The 22,396-nt window shown below is 44.8% G+C and overlaps 1 protein-coding gene across 1 annotated transcript; it reads left to right on the top strand.

Annotated features, from left to right (window-relative positions):
- The first annotated feature begins 6,589 nt into the window (after nt 1-6,589).
- On the top strand, nt 6,590-14,535 carry LOC148183755 (uncharacterized). Its single transcript, XM_088059841.1, has 3 exons — nt 6,590-6,796; nt 9,572-9,639; nt 12,975-14,535. The coding sequence occupies exon 3, from the start codon at nt 13,001-13,003 to the stop codon at nt 14,315-14,317; it is 1,317 nt and encodes a 438-aa protein (XP_087915967.1). The 5' UTR covers nt 6,590-6,796; nt 9,572-9,639; nt 12,975-13,000; the 3' UTR covers nt 14,318-14,535.
- The last annotated feature ends 7,861 nt before the right edge of the window (nt 14,536-22,396 follow it).

Below are 22,396 nucleotides of genomic sequence, written 5' to 3'. Positions count from 1 at the left end.
ACTGGTTTTGCATACTGCCAAGGTATGTTATGGTGTTTGCACTGCCAAGCTATGCTGGGGCCACCCCCAGGCAGAAGCCCTTTGTGGGGATTAGCCTGAGGAACCAAGGGATGCATTAGGCATCTCCCAAAGCCTGGCAGTGGCAGGTGAAGCAAATGGGATTTATGGGAGCTGAACCGATTTCTGTGTCAAGAGCCATGACTCTTCTGTGGCTGCCAGCGTGGCTGTGCACTTCCCAAGCCTGCCTGTGTTCCCCACCAACCCCAAGAAGATTTGGAGTAATGGATCGCATGGGGATAGGTTGAAAAACTGTTGCACGTAGCAGCTTTAAAACAGGGTTTAAAAGGAACAGAGAGACAATCTCAAAGGGCAGTTCTTGAGCTTACACAAACTCTACCCTTCTCTGGTCCCCCAGAGGCAGAAGAGTATTTCAGCCATGCTGGGAGCCAACTAGTTAAGTGATGGGGCAGAGGGAGGCTCCTCTGCCAGCAAACACCTTGCCAACGTACTTCTTAAGGGCATTAAACATCTTATCCATTAGAAAATAATGGAATTAAAAGAATAATCACAACTAAATGAAAGAGCCATAACTCCCATTTTTAGTTAATTGCCACAGTGCAAACACTGAACTGTCGATGACAAATTTTATTGTGGTCCCTTTCTAAAGAAAAGGTTGTTGCCAGACATTATCCAGATTTCATCCGTAGACTCCCCTCCAAGGGAGCAGCTGAGTGCAACAAGCAGATGACAAAATCCTGAGTCCAAGTGAACAAGGAGGAACATTTGCCAGGGGAGAGGCCTAAGTTTAAGACTCCAGAAGCATGGGTGGGGAGAAGGAAAATGAAGATGCATCTGAGGCAGTTGAAACAGACAGGGCCTGTGTTAAAGAAAGGACCAGGACAGCAAAATAGTTTCTATTCCCATTTTTTTTCTTAGTGGCCTTCAGTAAGTTTTTAGTTTTGCTAGCCACTTTGTAATGAGGGAATGGAAGTGCCCCTGCCACCTCAATACCACGCAGTATCACCACTTTCATTTTCTAGGGTACACCACTAAAAGATTTAACTAGACTAACTTTTATTTTGGGGACAGAAGTTTCTATTCCTTTGATGTAAGTAGATTAAAACCTACACTCCAGATGCCCTTCTCCGTGGATTTCAGTATTGTTGCTGTGAATCTGAGTGTGAGTCTGGGTGATGTCAAAGGTCGGTTCACTTCATAAGCAAAATGTAAATAAAATACTTCCATTTTAATTGTGTACACACTTGAGGCATACAGGAGACAACATATATGAGTCAGCTTAGATGTCAGTTTGCAGTGGACAGAAATGATTCTCTGCACAGAAGAAAATCTTGAATACAAAATATTCAAAATATAAAAGCTGATGTGAGTCCAGGATAAGGCTGACAAATGAGCACTCTTTTTGAAAAATCGAATTTTAGGCAAAAGCAGCTTTGCAAGAGACACGTAAACTGGCAGATGAATCCATACTGAGCCTTTTTGCCACTAGGTGGTGATGGTTGACAATGAATGGGAGCAGGATGCTCTCAGGCTGTCTCTCCCCCCAGTACGGCGGCTCACACCCTCTCATTATTCCCGTCCACGTCGGGGGCAGTGAGTATTCCACTGGAATGCGCCCTGCTGTTACCAGAGACAGCCACTCCATCTAAACTCAGCCTAAGGAACACGTTAATTAGAGGACTTGACATGGAAGCATCATTTAGTTAACTGGCAATGGTGAACGAAGAGGAGACCAAGAAATGACATGCCACAGGTGGTCACTTGCAATAGAATGCTAGCAATGAAGGTTATCAGTAGCCTAGCCAATTTCAAAATCACACTAACTGAACATAAATGATCAAAATTTGTTTTTCCAACAGAGACAAATCTGCATAATATCCACCCCAGTTCCCTGGGAAAAAGCAGAATTTTCAGAACAGTGGATGAAGGCAGAGGTGCCAGGCAGGCTGTAAAGTGCAGGGATTACAGCACACGGAGATGAAAGCCTTGCTGCCAGAAGAGGCCAAGCACATCTCGCCAGTACTGTCCCAGTGGCACCAGACAGCAACTGTCCACACACAAGTCCCTTGGGCTGCAAGGACACCCATGCAGCCACCGTGGTGCAGGGCTGTACTCGACACCATGCCACAGCAGGCCCATTGTCTCTTCCACAGCCCATCCCCCTCCCAGAGTTTAGCAGCTACTGCCCTTCCAGCACGTGACATTCTGCTTCTTCATAACCCTAATTTAGGGGCTTTATTCTTATAATAGAAATTAAGTCTACTTGAAACAAAATAGCAATTTTCTGTTATAAAATGATGACTTTCTGAAAGACGTAAGAGGACTAATGCACTCAGCAGCAGCTAATGACTACATGCCAAAAGGTCCTTTGCTTTTAGTGTGCATCAGTCTGCTTATTACTGCTCTGCCATGGGCCACGTGTTAGAATCTACCGAGGGCGACCCCAGGTATCCCGAAAAGGGGGCTCACAGGGACCCACCTCCTTCACAGGGAGATGGCTTAATCCCACAGCCTGCCCTGCCAAGGTGGAAAGCCATGGGAGAAGGAAGGGAGAGGGAGAGCATACAGATCACATATGGGTAAGAGCCACAGCAGGGGATGTTCCAGGCAGTCCCATGCCTGGTGGGCCCTGGGGGGATACAAAATGACCAAATGTATGATAAAGCTCACCTAGGAGAGGTATTAACACTGAATTCAATGTACCTATTAGACCTCTCACTATTACACTGATCAGTTCGACATGTACAAGCCTGACAATCAACTGTCTCCTGCCCTGAGGAAGATCTTGGGGGTCTTTATGGTTGCAAATATATGTTATAAAGGTCTTTTATTTTTTCCTGAACAATATCAGGTGACCTAAAAAAATGCTTAAATCCATTTGGCATAGCTCCTTTTTCACTCCAGTGTTGTGGTGTGGGGTCAATGGTAAGATGCCGCAGCCTTCCCAGAAGCGTCTCCGGGAAAGCCGATTTGGTCAGCGCCACACACCCACACAGACACTCATGCAGCTCGGCAGATATTGTTGGAGTCAGCAGCAAGGAGTAGAGAGGGGCTTTTGTGTGGGTTCCATGAGGAGAGTTTATTCCCCCTAGCTCGTGAAGGGTCCAGGAACAAAGGGCTGTGCAACATATTTTATACTGGGGGAGGGGGGGAGCAACTGGGACCAATGTACTTAGGACCGGAGGGTGGTACAGAGGAGGGTCCAGGGTGCCAGAGCCAACCAGTCTGAGGCAGGGGAGGGATCAGAAAACTTGGGCTAATAGGGGACCAAGGACAAGAGAAGGTTCTAGGGATAAGGGAGGGTCTGAGGAAAGGATGCAGGGAAGGAACTGCCCAGGGGGAAGGAAAATGGGCTGGCCAACATGCCAGGGGGAAGGGTAGAACTGGGGTACAGGCACCATCAACAGGGATGGACCATACGGGACACCTTAACCCTTAAATTATAGTGGCATCCCTCCAAGGGGATTTACCACTCTCTGGGGCAGGGGGCTCACAAATCCCCACACTCCAGAAATTACTCCAATTCTTTCTTGGATTGTTTCAAGGGCAACCCTGCCTTTCTGCACCTCAGCCACCAGTGCCCAAGGAGGGAGACAGGCATTCCTGGCTGAAGTCACCAGTCACTCACAAACAGTGAGTACAAAAAGCAGTATTTGCCACTCTCAGAGCAATCCACAAGCAGAAATTTGTTTTTATGAAACATTAGTCATTCTAGATAGCAACAAATTAGTACAAATCCCATATTCACATAAATTACCAGCTTTGAATAGTTGACCCACTTTATAGCTAATCTTGGCACAAAATCTTGACTGAAATTTGAGGCAGATTTCTTTCAGTTTGGTCAACTTGGAAAGAAAGAAATTAAAAAGATGTTCATACAGGGCTCAGAATGAGGACTTCTTTTCACTAGAAGTGAAACTTCTAGTCTTGCAGCAATATGGGGACTAAAAATCTTCTGCAATTGTCCTGTTTAGATTATCTTAGGTTTCCATCGGAAATAAATTCTGGTGATGGACACAGCTCAAACGTGTCATTTGAGTACTGTCTTAAAAGTGTGGCAAATAACTGCTCTCTCCCTGTGTATTGGTTTTGCACAGCCTGCTTTTTAGTAGAGGGGGGCCACAGAGGTGGCTCCTGTGAGAAGCTGCTGGAAGCTTCCACCATGTCAAGCAGAGCGAATCCTTCATGGCTCTGAAGATGGACATGCTGCTGGCCAAAACTAGACCAATAAGAAAGGCTGGTAACACCTCCATGATGACATATTTAAGAAGAAAATCAAAACAAAGTCACATAGTTTTTCTTCTACTCAGAGACGAGGAAGAAGTGAGGGTGGTAGAGAAGGCCAGTGGAGAAGGAGGGGCAGGAGTTGCTCCAGACATCAGAGCCAGGATTCTTTTCTGCAGGCCATGGTGATGACCATGGTGAAGAAGCTGTGCCCCTGCAGCCCATGGGGATCCACAGGGTATACAGAGATCCACCTGCAGCCCATGGGGGAGGTGGCCATGCAGGAGCAGGTGGAGGCCTGAGGGAGGCTGTGATCCAGTGAGAGACCTGGTGGAGAGAGAGGGCCCTTGCTTCCAGGCTGGAGCAGCCTGTCCTTGGCGGACTGTACCCCATGGGAAGAGAGACTACATCGTAGTAGTTCTGGGAAGACTATGTGCCCATTTGAGGTACTCACATTTGCAGCAGGTGTGGTAGGGCTGCTGCTCATGAGAGTGGACCCACAGGACTGTCTCCTGTGGGAGGGACCCCATGGTCTCACGAGAGAAGAACTCCTCTCCCAGAGCAGCAGAAGAAAATCTCAGTGATGAACTGACCCAAAATCCCCCATACCCTATCTCCCTGTGCTGTTGCTGGGAACAAAGGAGGGGCTTGGGTGGGAAAGGTGTTTTAAGGGCTTGTTTTATTTTTCATTATCCTCTCATGATTCTGTTAGTAATAAATTTACTGCAACCTTAAGTTGAGCCTGTTTTGCCCTCAAAGCATTTTCTCACAGTCCTTATCTTACTCATGAAGTGAGTTATTTTTTTCTCTCTCTTCTGCCCAGCTGTGGCAGAAGAGAGTGAGTGAGCGACTCTAATGGGTGACTGGTATTGGGCTAGTGTCAAACCATGACACCTTGCTACCATACTCCCAATCCAGTATTCCAGAACTCCACAAAGGGACTGTTATATCCTGGTATGGGCCACTGCACACATTTCTGAAGATTGCATTTAAGTAGAAAGGGTAACCACTTCATGCCTGAATATACCTACTTATATATTCATGATCTAGTGGGTGGTATCCCTGTCCATGGCAGAGGAGTTGGAACTAGATGATCTCTAGTGTTCCTTACAACCAAAACCCTTCTATGATTTACACTTCTTGCACCTAAAGCACTAAAGTGTTTCTCATGTTAACTAACCTGCCAAATCCCTGGGACCACAAGCCCTTGCTGTTTAACAAGCCTCTGCAGCTGTTCCAGGGTTATATGAGCTGTCCTACACATTCAAGGAGCCACAGTAAACCTGACTATTGCTGACTTCTCCTCGTAGAATTTGAAACTGGAGCCATTAATTTTGGAGGTAAGCCCTGTTTAAATACATTATTTCTTAATGGAAGCATGGGCTAGTGGGAAAGTTAAGCCATATCCTAGGGATGTTACAAACAAATCAGAACAGTAGATTTATATCACAAGTTGGCCAAAAATTCAGCTGAGTATCTGAACATAGTCTAAGCCAGCACCAGCTTGAAAAATAAAACTCACTAGAAAATAAAACTCAGTCTTCTGGAGACCAAACTCTAGTCCATCACCCAGTCCTTCTCCAAAAGGATACCAAGATCTGTTGGAGTCTGAGGCACAGAGTGTGCCCTTGTCTCTGATGCCTAGCTCTGACATCCAAGAAAACATTAAATTTTATAGAACACCATGAAAACAATTGTTAAATAGAAAAACCAAAAGTGTGTAGATTAGAAAGTTTTCTTAAGTCACTGAGTGAAAAAGTTAAAGTTTAGAGTATAACTAGTTTAGAAAACAGAAGACAAGATGGAGAGTTTAAGGTGTTGTCTCTTTTCCTTCTTCCTTCTTCTTCATCTTCATCTTCTAGAAGTTTTTGAGTAATAGTAAGTGATTAGAGAACGCCGCAATGCAGCATACAAATGTTGAGTCATTGAGTCACTAAGAAAATAATTTACATGTCTATAATTAATTGAGTAAGGATAAGTATAAAGAATAAATATAAGAATAAATAATAAGAATAAAGTATAAAGATAAAAAAGCTGCATATTTCAAAACCATTTTGTGCTATTAAAACCAACTTGAGCCAAGCTATAGTAAGTTAAACTTGTACAAAAAGTCCGGAGAAGAGTGCCAAGTCTTTTGATTATTGTGGTGGTGCATATTTCTGGGAGTTACCTGGTTTCTGTGTAAACCCTCCCTGCAGCTGTGACGTGTTTTTCCCCCTCCCTGTCCCTGAAACATTATCCCATTGGTTGGTGTTATATGTCCCCCCGCCCCTCTCCCGAGGTTTGAAAAAGCCCGGGAAGGAGAAACCCGGCCTCTTCTCTCCTCTGGAATCCAGCCAGAATAAACATCCCCCTATAACCCGGTGGGAGAAGCAGCACCTTTTGGTCTTTTTCTTGGTCATGAAGGATCTCCCTGAACCTCTCCATCGACAGAGCTAGCGTGGATTACTTCGAGGGGCTAAGGAAGGATCTCTTCGGGTGGCGACCAACGTTGGGGCTTTAGATCCCCTCAAGACGGCTGGAAAACACCCCACGGGTGTTCTAACAAGCCTAGGTACCGTCACCTACCCTGCAGTTTTTATTGACGGGGGTCGGGTTGGTAGCTCGGTGGGTACACAAGTCAACTCGGACTGAGAACCTTTTATTTTCTTTTCTTCGAACACCACATGTCCATCAGGAAACAGGTACTAAGGGGGGACGCAGGGGGTGCGAGAGATCCAGCGGTTGTTGTGGCGTTTTTGCGAGGCACGGTGGTGTGGTGTGGTGCTGGTGCCAGAGCCTCTCCCCAGTATCGGGACCGAGGGAGCCCACGGTGGCACTACACGTGGTGTGTGGGGGGTGCACCGGCGGCGCGTCCCGGGCTCCGTGGTGGTTTTTAAACCCTGACCGCACTTTGGATCTTTTCTGCTTTTTCGGAGGTAAAAAAGGCTAGACCAGCCTGTGTAGTAAAGCCTTAAGATTGGCCATGGGTACTCTTTTGTCTACACAGGAAAGGAATAAATATTCCCTTATTAAGAATATTTTAAAGGCTGGAAATATCAATTTCTCAAAAAATAAGCTGAGGAAATTAGTAAAATGGGTTTTTTTGCATTTTCCGGATTTGAATGTTGATTCCCTGCCTGACTGGGAAAAGGTTGGACAAGCCCTTACTATGCAAGTTGAATTGGGGGACAGCATAGCTGGGAAATACCTCCCCCTATTCCTTTTAATTCGGAAAACAATTCTACAGAGGCAAAAGCCTCCGGCTTGCTCTTCCCCCTCCCTTCCCTCAGCCCCCCCGTCAGAGGGTTTGTCCCAGGCATTACAGGCAGACAAAAACTGCCCGTACCCTTCCCTCCCCGCAGAAAACCCCGAAAAACATAGCTTTAAATCCTCCCTGCAAGGAGGGGAGGGGTCTGCTGAACTTACTCAAGAACACATGGCTGAGAGCCAAGATGGCGCTGGCCACGTGTTTCCCGGCCACATGGTGAATTCCCCTGTGTATCCCCTTTCTCCTACCCATAATCCCTCCCACCCACCGGTTCCCACCCATAACCCTTATCACAACCCCTTTGTTCCCCCTGATATTCCACCCTGCTCCACCCCCCAGCCCTGCTTGACCCCACCCTATGACCCTGCCCCCCGAGGCTGTAACCCTATCCCTCCGGACCCTGTCCCGCGGGGAGGAGGGGCAGAGAGGGAGAGAGTTACACCCCTTGCTCCTGCAGAGGGGCAGGGGGAGGGGTGTCCCGGCCCTGCTGCTCGATGGGGGGGTGCCTGCCTACCGGGCCTGGAGTGGTGGGGCGCGGGCCCTCTGCCGGCTCCTGCGGGGGTGGGGCTGGGTCTCTCCACAAGCCCGATGAGGGAATGGGACCCCCGGAGCCCGGAGTGGGGGGGTGCCCCCTGCCCGGCTCCTGCGGGGGCGGGGCTGGGGGCTGGGCCGAGTGGGGGCTGAGGGGCGGGGCCCCTCCCAGTTCCCACGGTCCGGGGGGCGGGCCCGGGAGTGAGCAGGGAGGTGAGATTGCCTCACCACATTCCAAAGGCAGGTGTGGTTGTGCGGCTGCAATATGCCCTGATGGCCCCGGGGGACGCCCCGGGGGATGGAAGGGTGGATCCTCTCAGCCTGCTCCCACTGTAGAGCCACATGGTGCCCCTGGGGGATGGGGGAATGCAAGCATTCCCGATATCCGGGCAGGACAAGCCTCTCCCCCCTGCCAGTTCAATGCAACTGCCGGGAATGGAGAACAAAATAGTTGTGACTCAGCTTTTTTCCCTACTGCTGCTCCGGTAACTTTTACTGGAACAAGACCACAGAATCGTACTTACAAACCGTTTTCATACCAAGACAAAAAGGAAATTTGCAAAGTACAAAGAGAATTTGGTCGTAATAGTGAAATATTTAAAAGCATTGTTAAAACAACACTAACCTCAAATTATTTAGTTCCTACAGATATTAAAGATCTTTTTAGGTGTTTGCTTACACCATCCGAATTTGAATTATGGGAAAACACATGGAAACGATTTCTGAAAAACATACTGGTGGAATCATTAAAAACTAATCACCAATATGTAGATTTATTAAATAATCCTATTACTTTAGCGCATTTATGTGGTGAAGGAGTATGGGAAAAACCTGAGGACCAAACTAGAGCATTGCCAAAGGCTGTGATAGATAAAATCACTACAGCTGCAGAAAAGGCTTTCACCCAGCTACCTACAGCTGACACTAAGGGCAGTTATATTAATGTAAAACAAATGCCCTCAGAAAGATTCCTGCAATTCTTAGTCCGATTAAGAGAACAAGTCTCCCGTCAGGTAGAAGATCCTGTGGTACAGGCAGAGTTAGTCAAGGAACTTACTCAGAGAAATGCTAATGAATCTTGCCAGGGAATTATTTTAGGTTTACCTATGGATCCCCTTCTGACCCTTGCACAGATGTCAGCAGCCTGTGCAAGGAAAGCAGAGATGTTTTCGCAGGAAAAGAGACCTCCATGGACCACCCCAAGACCTGTTGCTGCAGTTTCATCTGAGACAAGGAGGGAAGAGATGATGTCTGACCAGCAACAGTGAATTTGTTTTTACTGCAGAAAACTAGGACATTTTGCTAAAAACTGTCCTTTAAAACAACAGAAACACACGAATACCAGCTTGCCAAAAAACTTACATCACAGCGCTTATCCACTCAGCGTGCAGACATAAATGAAGTGGAAACGAATCTCTGTCCTTTAATAAAAAGGGGGGAGGGGGGTGAAAAACTGCAAAAATATAATTGTGAAAAACGTTTGCCTAATAAGGTCTGGCAACCGCAAAAGCGATTCAGACTTGTAACTTCTAAAGCCTTTTGTTTCAGATCTGACCGCTGGACTGTCGTGGGAGTAGATTTGCAGGATAATTCACAAGACCTGGCTGGACTGGATAGTAGGTATTTTGTTATTGGAGACACAGCACACACACCAATAGAGATTGAGGTGGCTCCCATGACAATCACGGGAGACCTAACACACCTCATTCTCTTAGCTAGGTGCCCCCAACCACCTTTCTATGTAGATAAAGGGCAGGTAATAGCCCAGGTAATCCCTGTTCCAACAGAAGTCCCAGTAGATGACAAAGCACCGGGAGTCTACTGGGCAGAAGTAGTGGGTGAAAACAAGCCCATTATGGGATGCAATTTAATACATAAATCAGAACATCTCCATGTAGAAGGGTTAATTGACACTGGGGCAGACGTGACCATCATACCGGAAAAGGTGTGGCCCTCACATTGGGACCTACAACCAGTGGCAGGAAAAATACAGGGTGTTGGAGGGATGAAACTGGCAAAAATTGCTAAAGATATCGTCCAGATCGAAGGTCCGGACGGTAGGATAGCTAGTGTCCGACCTTTTGTTATTGACTACAAGTGCCCCTTGTGGGGGAGAGATACCATGTCCCAGTGGGGGGTAAAACTAACAATCCCTGAGACACCTCAGGATTTTTGATAGAGGCCACTGTAGAGAGTCCTGTCCAAAGATTATCTTGGCTAGATAATGATCCAATTTGGGTGAACCAGTGGCCTCTCAGCAAACAAAAACTTGGGGCACTAGAAAAATTAGTGGAAGAAGAATTGGCTAAAGGACACATAGTAGAAACAACCAGCCCTTGGAATTCCCCAGTGTTTGTAATAAAAAAGCCAGGGAAAGATAAATGGCGTCTCCTTCAAGATTTAAGAGAAATAAACAAAAAAATACAGGACATGGGATCTCTCCAACCAGGAATGCCATCTCCAACCATGCTACCGCAAGATTGGCTACTAGCAGTCGTAGATATTAAAGATTGCTTTTTTCAAATTCCCCTGCACCCAGAGGATGCACCAAGGTTTGCCTTTTCCATTCCCACAATTAACCGGGAAGCTCCAATGAAACGGTACCACTGGACAGTTCTACCTCAGGGGATGAAAGCCAGCCCCTTCATCTGCCAGTGGTATGTGGGGTCATTGCTGTCCTCAGTGCGTGCTGAAAAGAGAGAGGCTATCATTTTGCATTATACGGATGATATTTTAATATGCTGTCCCAATAACAACATGCTGAAAGACACCCTTGACCTAGTGGTTAAAGTTTTAACCTCTGCTGGATTCCAATTGCAGGAAGACAAAGTTCAAAGGATGCCACCTTGGAAATACCTGGACCTGGAAATTACTGCACGGACTGTTGTTCCACAAAAATTGGAAATTATTGGTAATCCTAAAACTCTAGCAGATCTCCATTCCCTATGCGGGTCTCTAAACTGGGTCAGACCATGGCTAGGTCTCACAAATGAGGACCTGAGCCCCCTACTCAATTTATTGAAAGGGGAGAGAGAATTACTGTCTCCCAGGGAGCTGACTCCAGAAGCAAAAACTGTCATTGAAAAGGCACAAAGGGCCTTGACAGAAAGACAGGCACACTGCTTCAAACCTGAGCTGCCTTTCAAATTTATTGTCCTGGGGAAATTGCCACACCTGCATGGGTTAATATTCCAATGGGCTGAGGGGCAGAGAGATGCACTCTTATAGAGTGGGTCTTCCTCTCCCATCAAAGACCCAAAACTATCACCAAGCCACAAGAGCTGATGGCTCAGCTGATTCAAAAGGCCAGGGTAAGGCCGCGGGAACTGGCAGGTTGTGACTTTATGTGTATTCACCTCCCAGTCAGGCTCTCTGGAGAAGGCAAAAACTCCCCTGAGAGACTGACCAAAGAGATGTTTGAGCATCTGCTGCAGAACAATGCTAACCTCCAGTTAGCTCTGGACAGCTACAATGGGCAAATTTCAGTTCATGCACCATCACACAAATTGTTTCATGAGGAATTCCATCTCATTCCTCGTGAGAAAAGGAGCCGAAGGCCACTCAAAGTTCTCACAGTGTTCACTGATGCATCTGGGACATCCCACAAGTCAGTGATGACTTGGAGAAATCCACAGACTCAGCTTTGAGAAGCTGATGTTGAGTTTGTAGAGGGGTCACCCCAGATAGCTGAACTAGCTGCGGTCGTGAGAGCCTTTGAGAAACTTTCAGAACCAATTAATTTAGTTACTGACTCAGCCTACGTAGCAGGAGTGGTGTCCAGAGTGGAACAGGCAGTTCTCAAGGACATTGAGAACGAGCATCTCTTTAGATTGCTTTCAAAACTGATTTATTTGGTTTCAAATCGAGAACAACCTTTCTATGTGATGCACATAAGATCGCACACCCCGTTGCCAGGTGAAATCGCTGAGGGGAACCGGAAGGCGGATTCCCTTGCTGCCCCAGCTGAAAAGGTATGTCTCCCAGATGTGTTTCAGCAGGCAAAAATAAGTCACCAGCAATACCATCAAAATGTGCCAGGACTGATTCGTCAGTTCCAGCTGACACGGGATCAGGCTAAAGCCGTCGTGGCTGCCTGTCCCAATTGTCAGCTCCAGGTAGTGCCATCATTAGGCATCGGGGTTAATCCCCGAGGCCTTAAGAGCTGTGAAGTGTGGCAAACAGATATCACTCACATTCCCAGTTTTGGCTGCCTTAAGTATGTACATGTGAGTATTGATACATACTCAGGAGCGGTGTATGCCTCTGCTCATGCAGGAGAAAAGTCTGTGCATGCTAAACAACACTTAGTGCAGGCCTTTTCCATATCGGGAATCCCTAAAGAAATTAAAACAGATAATGGCCCAGTGTATAAATCCAAGGAGTTCCTGGAATTTGTCCAGCAGTGGCGAGTGGAACATAAAACTGGCATCCCCCACTCCCCCACAGGTCAGGCTGTAATCAAGCGTACACACCAGACGCTCAAACAAGTCCTAGCCAGGCAAGGTAGTGAGGCAGTGTGGATGTCTCCCCAACAGAAACTCTGTAAAGCTCTGTTTACCATTAACTTCCTAAACTGCTCATTTGAAAACATGAATCCTCCTGTGACTTGGCATTTTAACAGTGGTGATCAGTTTAAATTGTCACAGCATCCACCGGTGTTAATCAGGGACCCTGAAACTTGGCAAACCAAGGGTCCCTATGAACTTGTCACCTGGGGGCGAGGTTATGCATGTGTATCCACCCCTTCAGGCCCCCAATGGATTCCGCAGAAATGGGTAAAACCTTTTGTTCCAAAGAATCCAGCACCAGCAAGAAGAGAAGAGAAGCAAGTGGCTGTCTCTTCCAAGAGAAGACTCCGCTGAAGAGAGCAAGAAGAAACCTCTCTAGCCTCTGACCTGCATACTGTAACTGTGAATATGTTTTAAAGAATGTCTGTTTCCTTTTTTTTTAGAAATAACCTACCTCTTACTCAAATCCATGATGAGCCTTAACCCTGCTGTCATCCTGCTCACACTGAGCAGCCTGACAGCAGCCTGGATCGTCCCACAGCCACGCCAGAACATCTGGGTGACCCTGGCACAAACACTCCAACAGGAAAACATATGTCTATCTACTGCAGCAGCAAAAAATCCTATGTCTACCTGCCTGGTAGGAATTCCCTTGCAGCATGATGAATTCACACACAGCTTTAGTACACTGACTCCTGAGGCAGATAATAAACTACACAGCACTCATGTAGAAGCAGAGTTAAGAAACCCAGTAGAAGAGTGGCTACCCCATTTTCCTAAGGCAACCCAGGAACCCCAAGAGTTAGAGCTGCTGGGTTCCTCCCCAGCATCATACTGTGTACACTTTAGGGTCAGTCCTCCAACTCATAAAGAAACATTCCACCACATAGTACAACATCGAGAAGAGTTCACAACAGAAAGGTGGTGCCGTGTACTAAGCTACATCAAGGTGCACTCCTCAGCTCATACACACCCCAAAAGCCTCCCCAAAGGACTGTTCCTCATTTGTGGGGACCGTGCATGGGCAGGAATTCCATCCCGTCTCCTCAGAGGGCCGTGTACCATAGGGTGTCTATCAATGTTAGCGCCCAATCAAACATTAATTGGCGAGTGGACCCATAAAAGCAATTTGACAAAAAAATTTCAAAAGAGAAGTGCTACAAAGTTAGATGAAAATTGTGACTCAGGGATTTTCCATTGGTCCAAATCAAAAAGAATTGCTGCATCCATTTTCCTTCCTTGGGTGGCTGCAGCCAAGGCCTTAGGTGAATTGGGACACCTAGAATGCTGGGTGGTAAAACAAGCGAATTTAACATCTAATGCCATAAGTGGCCTCCTAGAAGATGAGGAAATTACCAGGCAGGCGACACTTCAAAACCATGCTGCAATAGACTTTCTCCTGTTGCTCCACGGGCACAAGTGCCAGGAGTTCGAGGGTCTCTGTTGCATGGATCTGACATCGAAAGCTCCTAACATCCACGCCACGCTCCGAGAGATGAAAAGCATGATTGGACAAGTCAAGCAAGAAGCAGATGACTGGTTTAATGGACTGTTTAAAAACTGGGGACTCTCGGGGTGGTGGGCTTCGGTAGTGAAAACTATTCTGTCACTGCTAGTCATTGTTTTGCTATTGGTGTTAGTGTTTGGAGTGCTAAGCAAAATACTGTACAGAAGCATAATTAAGCTAGTCTCAGCTACCTCAGATGTCAACCATATAGAGTTGGCAGACCGGAGTAACCCTCACCAGCCTGCAAATGGGAATTGGCGGGCCACTTCAGGTCAGTAAGTCGTATAAGCTCATTACCTTTCATTTAATCACATATATCAAAGTAGGGGCAGATGTGGTGGTGCGTATTTCTGGGAGTTACCTGGTTTCTGTGTAAACCCTCCCTGCAGCTGTGATGTGTTTTTCCCCTCCCTGTCCCTGAAACATTATCCCATTGGTTGGTGTTATATGTCCCCCCGCCCCTCTCCCGAGGTTTGAAAAAGCCCGGGAAGGAGAAACCCGGCCTCTTCTCTCCTCTGGAATCCAGCCAGAATAAACATCCTCCATAACCCGGAGGGAGAAGCAGCACCTTTTGGTCTTTTTCTTGGTCATGAAGGATCTCCCTGAACCTCTCCATCGACAGCTAGCGTGGATTACTTCGAGGGGCTAAGGGAGGATCTCTTCGGATTATATACTAATAAACATGAGAAACAAGAAACTAACGAACCTTTTAAAGTATCCTTCCCAAAACAGAACTAAAATAAACTCCTTGTGAAAGAGTATTCCAAAGAACTCAACCCATAAAAAAACAATCTCCAGCAACAAGTAGTGCAACAAAGATCCATCACGGTGTCTTCCCCTCTCACCTCCAACTTCAAAGAAACATGCCATAAAGTTGCAAGCTGTCAGCAAACTTTTACCTTCTCTCTTCTGCTGAGGATTCAGCAAACTTTTAATCAGCAACAACACTTGTGCAGTATGTAGAAAATATATTCTTTTTAATAACACACAGAAAGAGGACTGAGAGTAAAGCCATTGATTCACTATGACAGACCATCATGTCTCTTTTACAAGTGTGAAGTTTCTGGATGGTAAAGATTTGAGGTGACAGAATATAAGCAGACAACTCCCAGATAACCAGAAAGGAGAGCTACACACAAAAAGTAGGTCTAATATTCAGAATACCTACACACATCAACAATGTAATCCTGTCAGTAATCACAGTTTGTAAGAACTCTGGCAATAGGGTTCTTGGAAAATGGATAGACTCACATAGACTTATTTTAAATAAATAGCATAATTGGTACAAAATCCAGCAACTAAATTATGAAAAATAGTATGAACTAGCAGTCTTTTATGGGACAGAAAGAATTATCCATAGCTATCCAAAGGCTAGTTTGGCTTTCATATACTTATATTTGAATTTTACGTCATCTTGACTCCAACTTTTTGTAAAATATAGAGGTTTTGTTAGTAGTGCTTCAGCTAACTGCAGGTATTCTAGGCTTAGTTTGTGGAGAATGGAAAGAAATACTAAACTTTTGCTTCAAAGGAGAGGAAAAGTAGATTTATATTCATAAAAGGAGAACAAGGTGAGAAAGCAAGTATAAGCAATGACATTATGAAAATCTTAATATCAGATTCTAGAGGAGAGAATTGCGGATATTTCTTTTCTTATGATAGACAGACACAGTCCTGCTCAAGCAGGGAAAATTCAGGTGATCACATCCACAAATCCCCAAGGAGGCGCTGCAGGAGCTACTCCTGCACACATGCAAGTGTGATGGATTGGCAGTTAAGAAATAAAGGGAAACACCTAAGGAAGTTAAGGCTGCTGGAGGCTGATGGAAGTTTTTTCTCCTGGACAATAACTGGCCGTTTCTGAGAACTGACAGTAGTTTTGACCATTGAAAAGTGAGATCAACCTGTGAACACCACCCTTTAAAACCTAAGTCCAGGAACTTCTCTCTTGGTTTGGTTTCCAGCTGTAAGAGTTAACAGAGCTCCGGTTCAGCCTCCTCCCCGCCAGGCCGGACAAGGCCGCGGTGGGGGATCGGGGGCTGGCCGGAGTTCTGCGGTTCTCAGGGAGGATGGAGACTGTGAAGGGACAGGAGCCCCTTCCCAGAGGGGCTGAGCCCCTTGCAGGGCTCGCTGGGCCTTGTACAGCAGGGCTGCCAAGCCAGGCTGGTCCCCGGCTCAGCCGCAGTTTTCTGCGGCTGCTGGGTTTCACCAGAGACTGCCGAGTAAGGGGAGGGAAGGCTCTTGACCTGCGGCATGCTGAGATAGTGGCCACACTCCCCCAGAGCAGCCACTGAAAATCTTCCATCCGGTGCCCCGGCAGAGATCACGGGACCATCCACAAGGCCTGGGCAAGATCTTAACCCTTTCACTACCCAGATGAGACTTGCGGATTAATCCTTCTTCCAGAGAGAGGAGAAGAGAGTGATCAACATGTAAAGAGACAACATAAACTATCAAAGACAGTGAAGAAAGGAATTAAGCTTCAGATGGGGAGAGAAATAAGGAGATGCCTTAATAAGCTGAAATATTCTTTTGTTAAAGCTATGGAGATGGACAATAATGTTCTGGAAAAACTCCTTTTAATTCATGACAGAGTATATTGGGGGGAATGGAGTATTTCAAAGTGTAGATCTAAGCAAATGGTGAAGTAGTTTGTGATCCTATGAGATGCTGGAACAGAAAAGAAGTGATAGTTGTTGAAGATTTGTGGCCCTTAAGAGACAAAGAGAAAACTTCTGTTTCCAGAGATGAGAGACAGATGAAGACAATTTTTGCCTTTGAATAACTCTTCCTCAAAATGACACCCCTTGTCCTATGGCCCATGAACACACCTCAGAGTGGTGTGAAATGGGAGGAGAGAACTGCTGGCAGAGTTTTCCAGGCGGCTGGCATCAGAGGAATAGAAAGCCATGAGAAAATGGTTTTCTTGTGAAAAACTCCATAGATTGACAAAAGAGAACTTCTTTTTCTCTACAAAGACTGATGAAAAGACTATAGCCAAGTTGAGATTGTTTTAACCACCAGGGGTTTTTTTTGTCTCTGTTGTCACGTGAACAAGGGAATGGTTGGGTAGTAGGGAAAGAGGGTTTCTGGAGGTTTTATTCTGGTTTCTTATTCTTGTAGTTTTGTTAATAAACTTTCTTTATTCCTTTTAAGTTCTAAGCCTGTTTTGCCCTTCTAATCCATATCTCATAGCAAGAAATGAGTAAGCTTTCTAGTGATTTTTTAGCTAATGCTTTAAAACCACAACAGCAAGCCAATATCCTACAGACATGTGCTGCTTACAGAGCCACAGTATTTCAAGAGGTACAGGAAGACTCCGGTGTTATGGCAGTGTCCCTACTGCTTCTCCTGACTTCACACCTGATGCCCCAAAGGAGAAGCAGGGAGTGTCAGGAAACCTGGCTCCCACCATTTGCCCCCTCTGATAGGTCATTACTATTCTCTGTTTCACCTCCCTCACAAAAATAGAATAACAAAATAAATAGAACAAAAATTTTTTCATTTGAAAAATTTCAGACCTTTTGATGGCAGTTGCTACAATTACATGATCATTACAGGATATTAGGTAAGCTTCATTACTCTGTGGTGGAATGTCCAGATGAGCAATTTGTCCATTTTACAGACAAACTCAGATATTGAGATGCTAGCACAGTAAGTTGCCATAAGAATGGTAAAAGTAGATGATTCACTTTCATTTTCTCTTAGAAGCTACTAAATGATCATGAGAGCACAGAGGGCCCTTCCTAAAAGCTGCCTTAAATGTTAATTGTGCTCACTCATCTTAAAGAAACTTATGATACCTTGTTGAACACTGTATGCATTTCAACTTCTAAAACCAACACCAACTCCAGTTCTTCACAGAGACCTGCCAGCAGCTGGCAGGGAGCTGGCTGCTCCCACTGCCAAAGAGGATTAATGCCAAATAGTTCTGACTGGAGGTAGAAAATCTAATTCTATTTCCAGACATACTAATATAAAACCAGAGTGACTAATGTTGTCCACAAAAGACGGGTGCAATGGTGTAAAAGGATTGCAGTTGGAGAGTATCAGGTTCAGAGGAACTGAATGTCATATTTTTTTTCAAGGACATACATGTTCAGAAACTAACAGAAATGTTAAGTTTTCTATAAAGATTTCCAGTGGAAAAGTAACACAACTTCCAATAATCCTAGCTCATGTAAATAATGTAAGTAGGACACATTTAAATTTGTTTGATAGTTACCCAAAAAAGTTATTTACAATCTGTTATGCTACCAAGAGTTATGGTAGCACATGATTTCATTAGCAGGCAAAATACACTGCCAGCCAAAATCCCTTTTTCACCCCGCCAACAAAAGTTATCCTAACCCCTTATACTAGAATAGTTGCAGTAGGAAAAGGCCTCTAAGGGGTTTGTTTGGATTTTGCTGGTTCTTTTTGTTTTCACAGAACAGGAGACATTTCCCAGTCTGCTATGTATCATTTATCTTTAGGCAACCAGAGCCCAGCTGCACAAACCCTTCCAAAGAGTGAGCAGGGCCAACAGGACTCAGACAGCTGCAGCACTCCCAGGGGTCTGAACAGGTCACCCCAGCTCCCCTGGCATGTTCAGGCCACAAAGCATCATCTGGACCCATGTAAGTATCTCCATTACACAGAGTAGTTGCACTGTGAGTAGGGATGAGGCTGAGATAATCACTTCAGAAAAAACAGCTGATGGGATCAGCACCTAGAATCATCTGGACCACATTCTCTGCTAGCTTCTTTTCTGGAGCTTTTCAAAGGAAAACACTGCTTTCTGAATTTACTGAGATTAAATTGTCTTTCTTTGAACAGCTCCAGGATGAGAATTTGGCTTCAGCATGCCCTGCCCAGCTGTGAGAAGTTACATCCCTGGCCAAGTTCTTCTCTGACCTTCATCCTTCCCGAGAGCAGGACAAGACACCCATAGTGATGCTGACTGTGAGATGGGACTGCACACACTGCCACTAGGTTAAGAATTCAGGCTGTTGCCAGACACAGCTGGGGAGGAGCTGCTATATGGGCTGAGACTGCAGGGACAGGGACTCTAGTTTTGCCCTTGCTGTGCTTTCTGCCAAGGAGGCAGCCATCCTCTAGTAGCCCATATTCTGGGAGAAAGCAGAACTGAGTGTCAGTCTGAATCTGAAGAGACACACTGACCTGCTTGTAGATCAGAAAATGATTTGGTTGTATTTCACAGTGACCCCTCCCTACTGGTAAACTAAACCTAAATACTTTATTTCTTCAGTTTCTTCTCACTGATCAGTGGTGGACTTAATCAAGAACAGATTATGTTGCAGAGCAGGGCAGAGTACCTGATGCGGAATCTCATCCGAACCTCATAGTGCAGCCTCACAGGCCTGCCATGAATGTGCTGATCCCAACAACCTGAGCGACTACCACAAGGACAGAGTGTGGGATGTGAAACTTTGTATTCCCTCCTAGACCCCCTCTAAACACTTTCAGTATCAGGAAATCAATAAAAATTAGTAAAGTAAAGGAATACACAAAGGACTACAAATATCCCCTTTGTTGTATCTGCTTTGGACCTGGAGTGTTTCCCAGCTTCAATCTAGCCACTTGGTAATCTGAAGTGGGGAACACCACATAAATTACTCATTATTCCCACAAGACGGGATGTCAAAGGCTGCGGAAATCAGTTCATGTTCACCTCACCTCTCTCTGCTTGCTCTTTTCTGTTACTTTCCACTCTGTTAAGCTCTGTTGCTAAAATTTTTGTCTCAAGACGCTAATGCTAAAAGAGACAAAGAAAGAAGGAAAGAAATAAAGAAACCCTCCACAAGCATCCTGTAACTGTATTTTTGAACAAAAATCCAGAAGGACACAATGAAACCCAAAGCAATTGTTCTTCCTCCATGAGCTCATCATTATACCCCGCAGCTGTCAAACAGCCTTCACAGCCTCTGCCTGCCTGGGATTACCACCAGTAGAGACACAGGTAGCCAGCTCAGAGTCCAAGAAAAACACATATTAAACCCACCTCTTTTCAGAGGTGACCTCTGAGAAAAGGCAGCTGTGGGACACAGTTTGTTAATTTCTTGAGTTGCAGCAACTTGTAGTTATTTTCAAAGCAAATCACAATGTCATAATATTGTATAAATACAGAGTCCTACTGCTTTGCTGCAGCTTCTGCTCATCACATCTAGGAACTCGAGCCTCCAAGCCACTCAGCCCAGAACTTGGCACCACAGCTAAAGTAACACCTCATTTTTATTTTTATAAATTAGTCATAGTTATTAGATTTTTCCAAGCAGTTGCCAGAACCTATGATTCTGCCTGACCCTCATCCCTAAGGTTTCCTGTTCGTTTTTGTTTCCATGCTGCAGACAGCACAAGTGGCAGAGCACTATTACTCTTGAAGATGTTTTCATATATACCCCAAACACCTAGAAGTGCTCGTAGCCCTATGAAGGCAAGCCCAGATACTGGGTAGCCCCATAAAGCCAAATGTTATTTCAAGTTAACAAATGCTTCCTGTCATTGCTTTTTGGGCCAGACCAAAGCGCTGAAGTGAGCCATCCCTAGTGCTAGGAGAGACAAAATTAAAACCCTGGATGAAATCCAGAACCTCAAGTTTCTCTTGCAATATCCTGATGTTTCCAGCACACCACTGGCTGGCACATCTTGGCACAAGCTGCTGCTGGTTTGCTGTGCTGCACAGCACCAGGCAACACTTCCAATTTCTCTGCAACTGCAGCAGTGTATTACTGTCTAATGCTGTATGTTCCAGGCCCTGTAGCAAAGGGTATTTAGCACAGTCAGGAATCACAGCAACGCCCCCCCCAGCAACCCCCTCCATATGTGAGGCAATGAGAATCTCAGGACTCAGTGAAAAGCCTGGAGGTGAGGGGTTCAACCCAGTGCTAAATCACTCAGGGCAGTGGCAGTAACAAACAAGCCAGGAGAGAGCCCTCTATCTCCCTGTCTCACGAGCACAATCATTATAAAACCACTGCATGATGGCTGGAGCTGCACTACTCTCTTTTTCTCAGTACAGATGTGGCAGCTAAGTGTGGACAGTTTAGTTTTACTCCACCATTATCCATTTAGATATATGGCAGCTCCAAACTATACACAATCAAAGAAAAACAGGGTTGGAAAGGCCCCACAAAGATATTTACTCCAGTCCCTCATCCTCAAGGCAGAATCAATTTTCCCCTCATCATTCTTGGCAGATATAGAAGAAATAGAAATACAGAAATAGAGAAGAATAAAGAAACCAAATTTCAGGGAATTGGGGTTCAGCAATAACTACAAAAGTGTAGTCTGGACAGGAATAAGGCTGAATGCACCTAGTCTAGAAAACCATACCACAAAAATAGTGTCAGGAACTTGACTTTATTATTTTCTAAAATAAACAAACACATCTGGAAGCTTTAAAATTCAGGCAATGGGTTGAGAATTATTTCATAATCCTTAGTCTCTTACATAGTCAACCAATGCAGAAATGCATCATATCACATCCTAATAAACAGTATGCAAATATTTTTGCAATCAAATGTTAATGATATCAAATATTATTAATAAGTCATTTGGGACAGTATTGTAAAAATTACATTTAACTAGGTATTAAGTGGAGTTGTAGCAAATGATGTATTTAGCTAATTGTATACAATTAAATTAGAATTAAAAATGGGATGTTTCATTATCTTCTTTGCTTTTCACTAAAAATCTAAGCAGGGAATTTAATAAATAAAAGCTGCTGGAAAGTCACGTGAAACATCAAGTACTGGATATTAATATAACACAAGGCATCATATGTTGCTCATCTAAGTTTACTAGAAACCACGCTAAGTCTAAATCTTTGCACACTTCATATGGAGCTAAACTATTTTGTTTTCCCCAATTCTTCATTCTATGTATTATATCTCCCAGGCTTAGATCTGTTGCATCATTATATCCAGAAAGGAAAACAAAACAAAACAAAATAAAATAAAATAAATAAAATAAAATAAAATATAATATAATATAATAAAATAAAATAAAATAAAATAAAATAAAATAAAACAAAACAAAACAAAACAAAATAAAATAATTTTTTTTTTAAAAATCATGCCTGTGTTGAAATTCATGTATATCTGAACTGTGCAGATAATGCATATTCAGTACAATACTTCATCTTGAATAATGCCTCCCTATAGCATGCACGTGTGCTCCTTGCACTTGTGTCAATAACTGGTAACATATATGAGCAAAAATACAAGTGTTACAAACTGCAGCATGGTTTGCTTTAGGAGTTTGTTCTTTGCTTCCAGTTAACTCCTTACACAGTTTGTGTAAATATTAAATGCTTGGATGTGCTCATGCTTTCAGAGAGAAAGACTGGGAACTCAC

This window comes from Pseudopodoces humilis, chromosome 9, assembly GCF_049639895.1.
Source record: "Pseudopodoces humilis isolate 2021_Gansu_Grassland_sample_001 chromosome 9, ASM4963989v1, whole genome shotgun sequence".
Taxonomy (NCBI): domain Eukaryota; kingdom Metazoa; phylum Chordata; class Aves; order Passeriformes; family Paridae; genus Pseudopodoces; species Pseudopodoces humilis.
The sequence above is the reverse complement of the archived record's forward strand: the minus strand, read 5'-3'. Positions and strand labels throughout refer to the sequence as shown.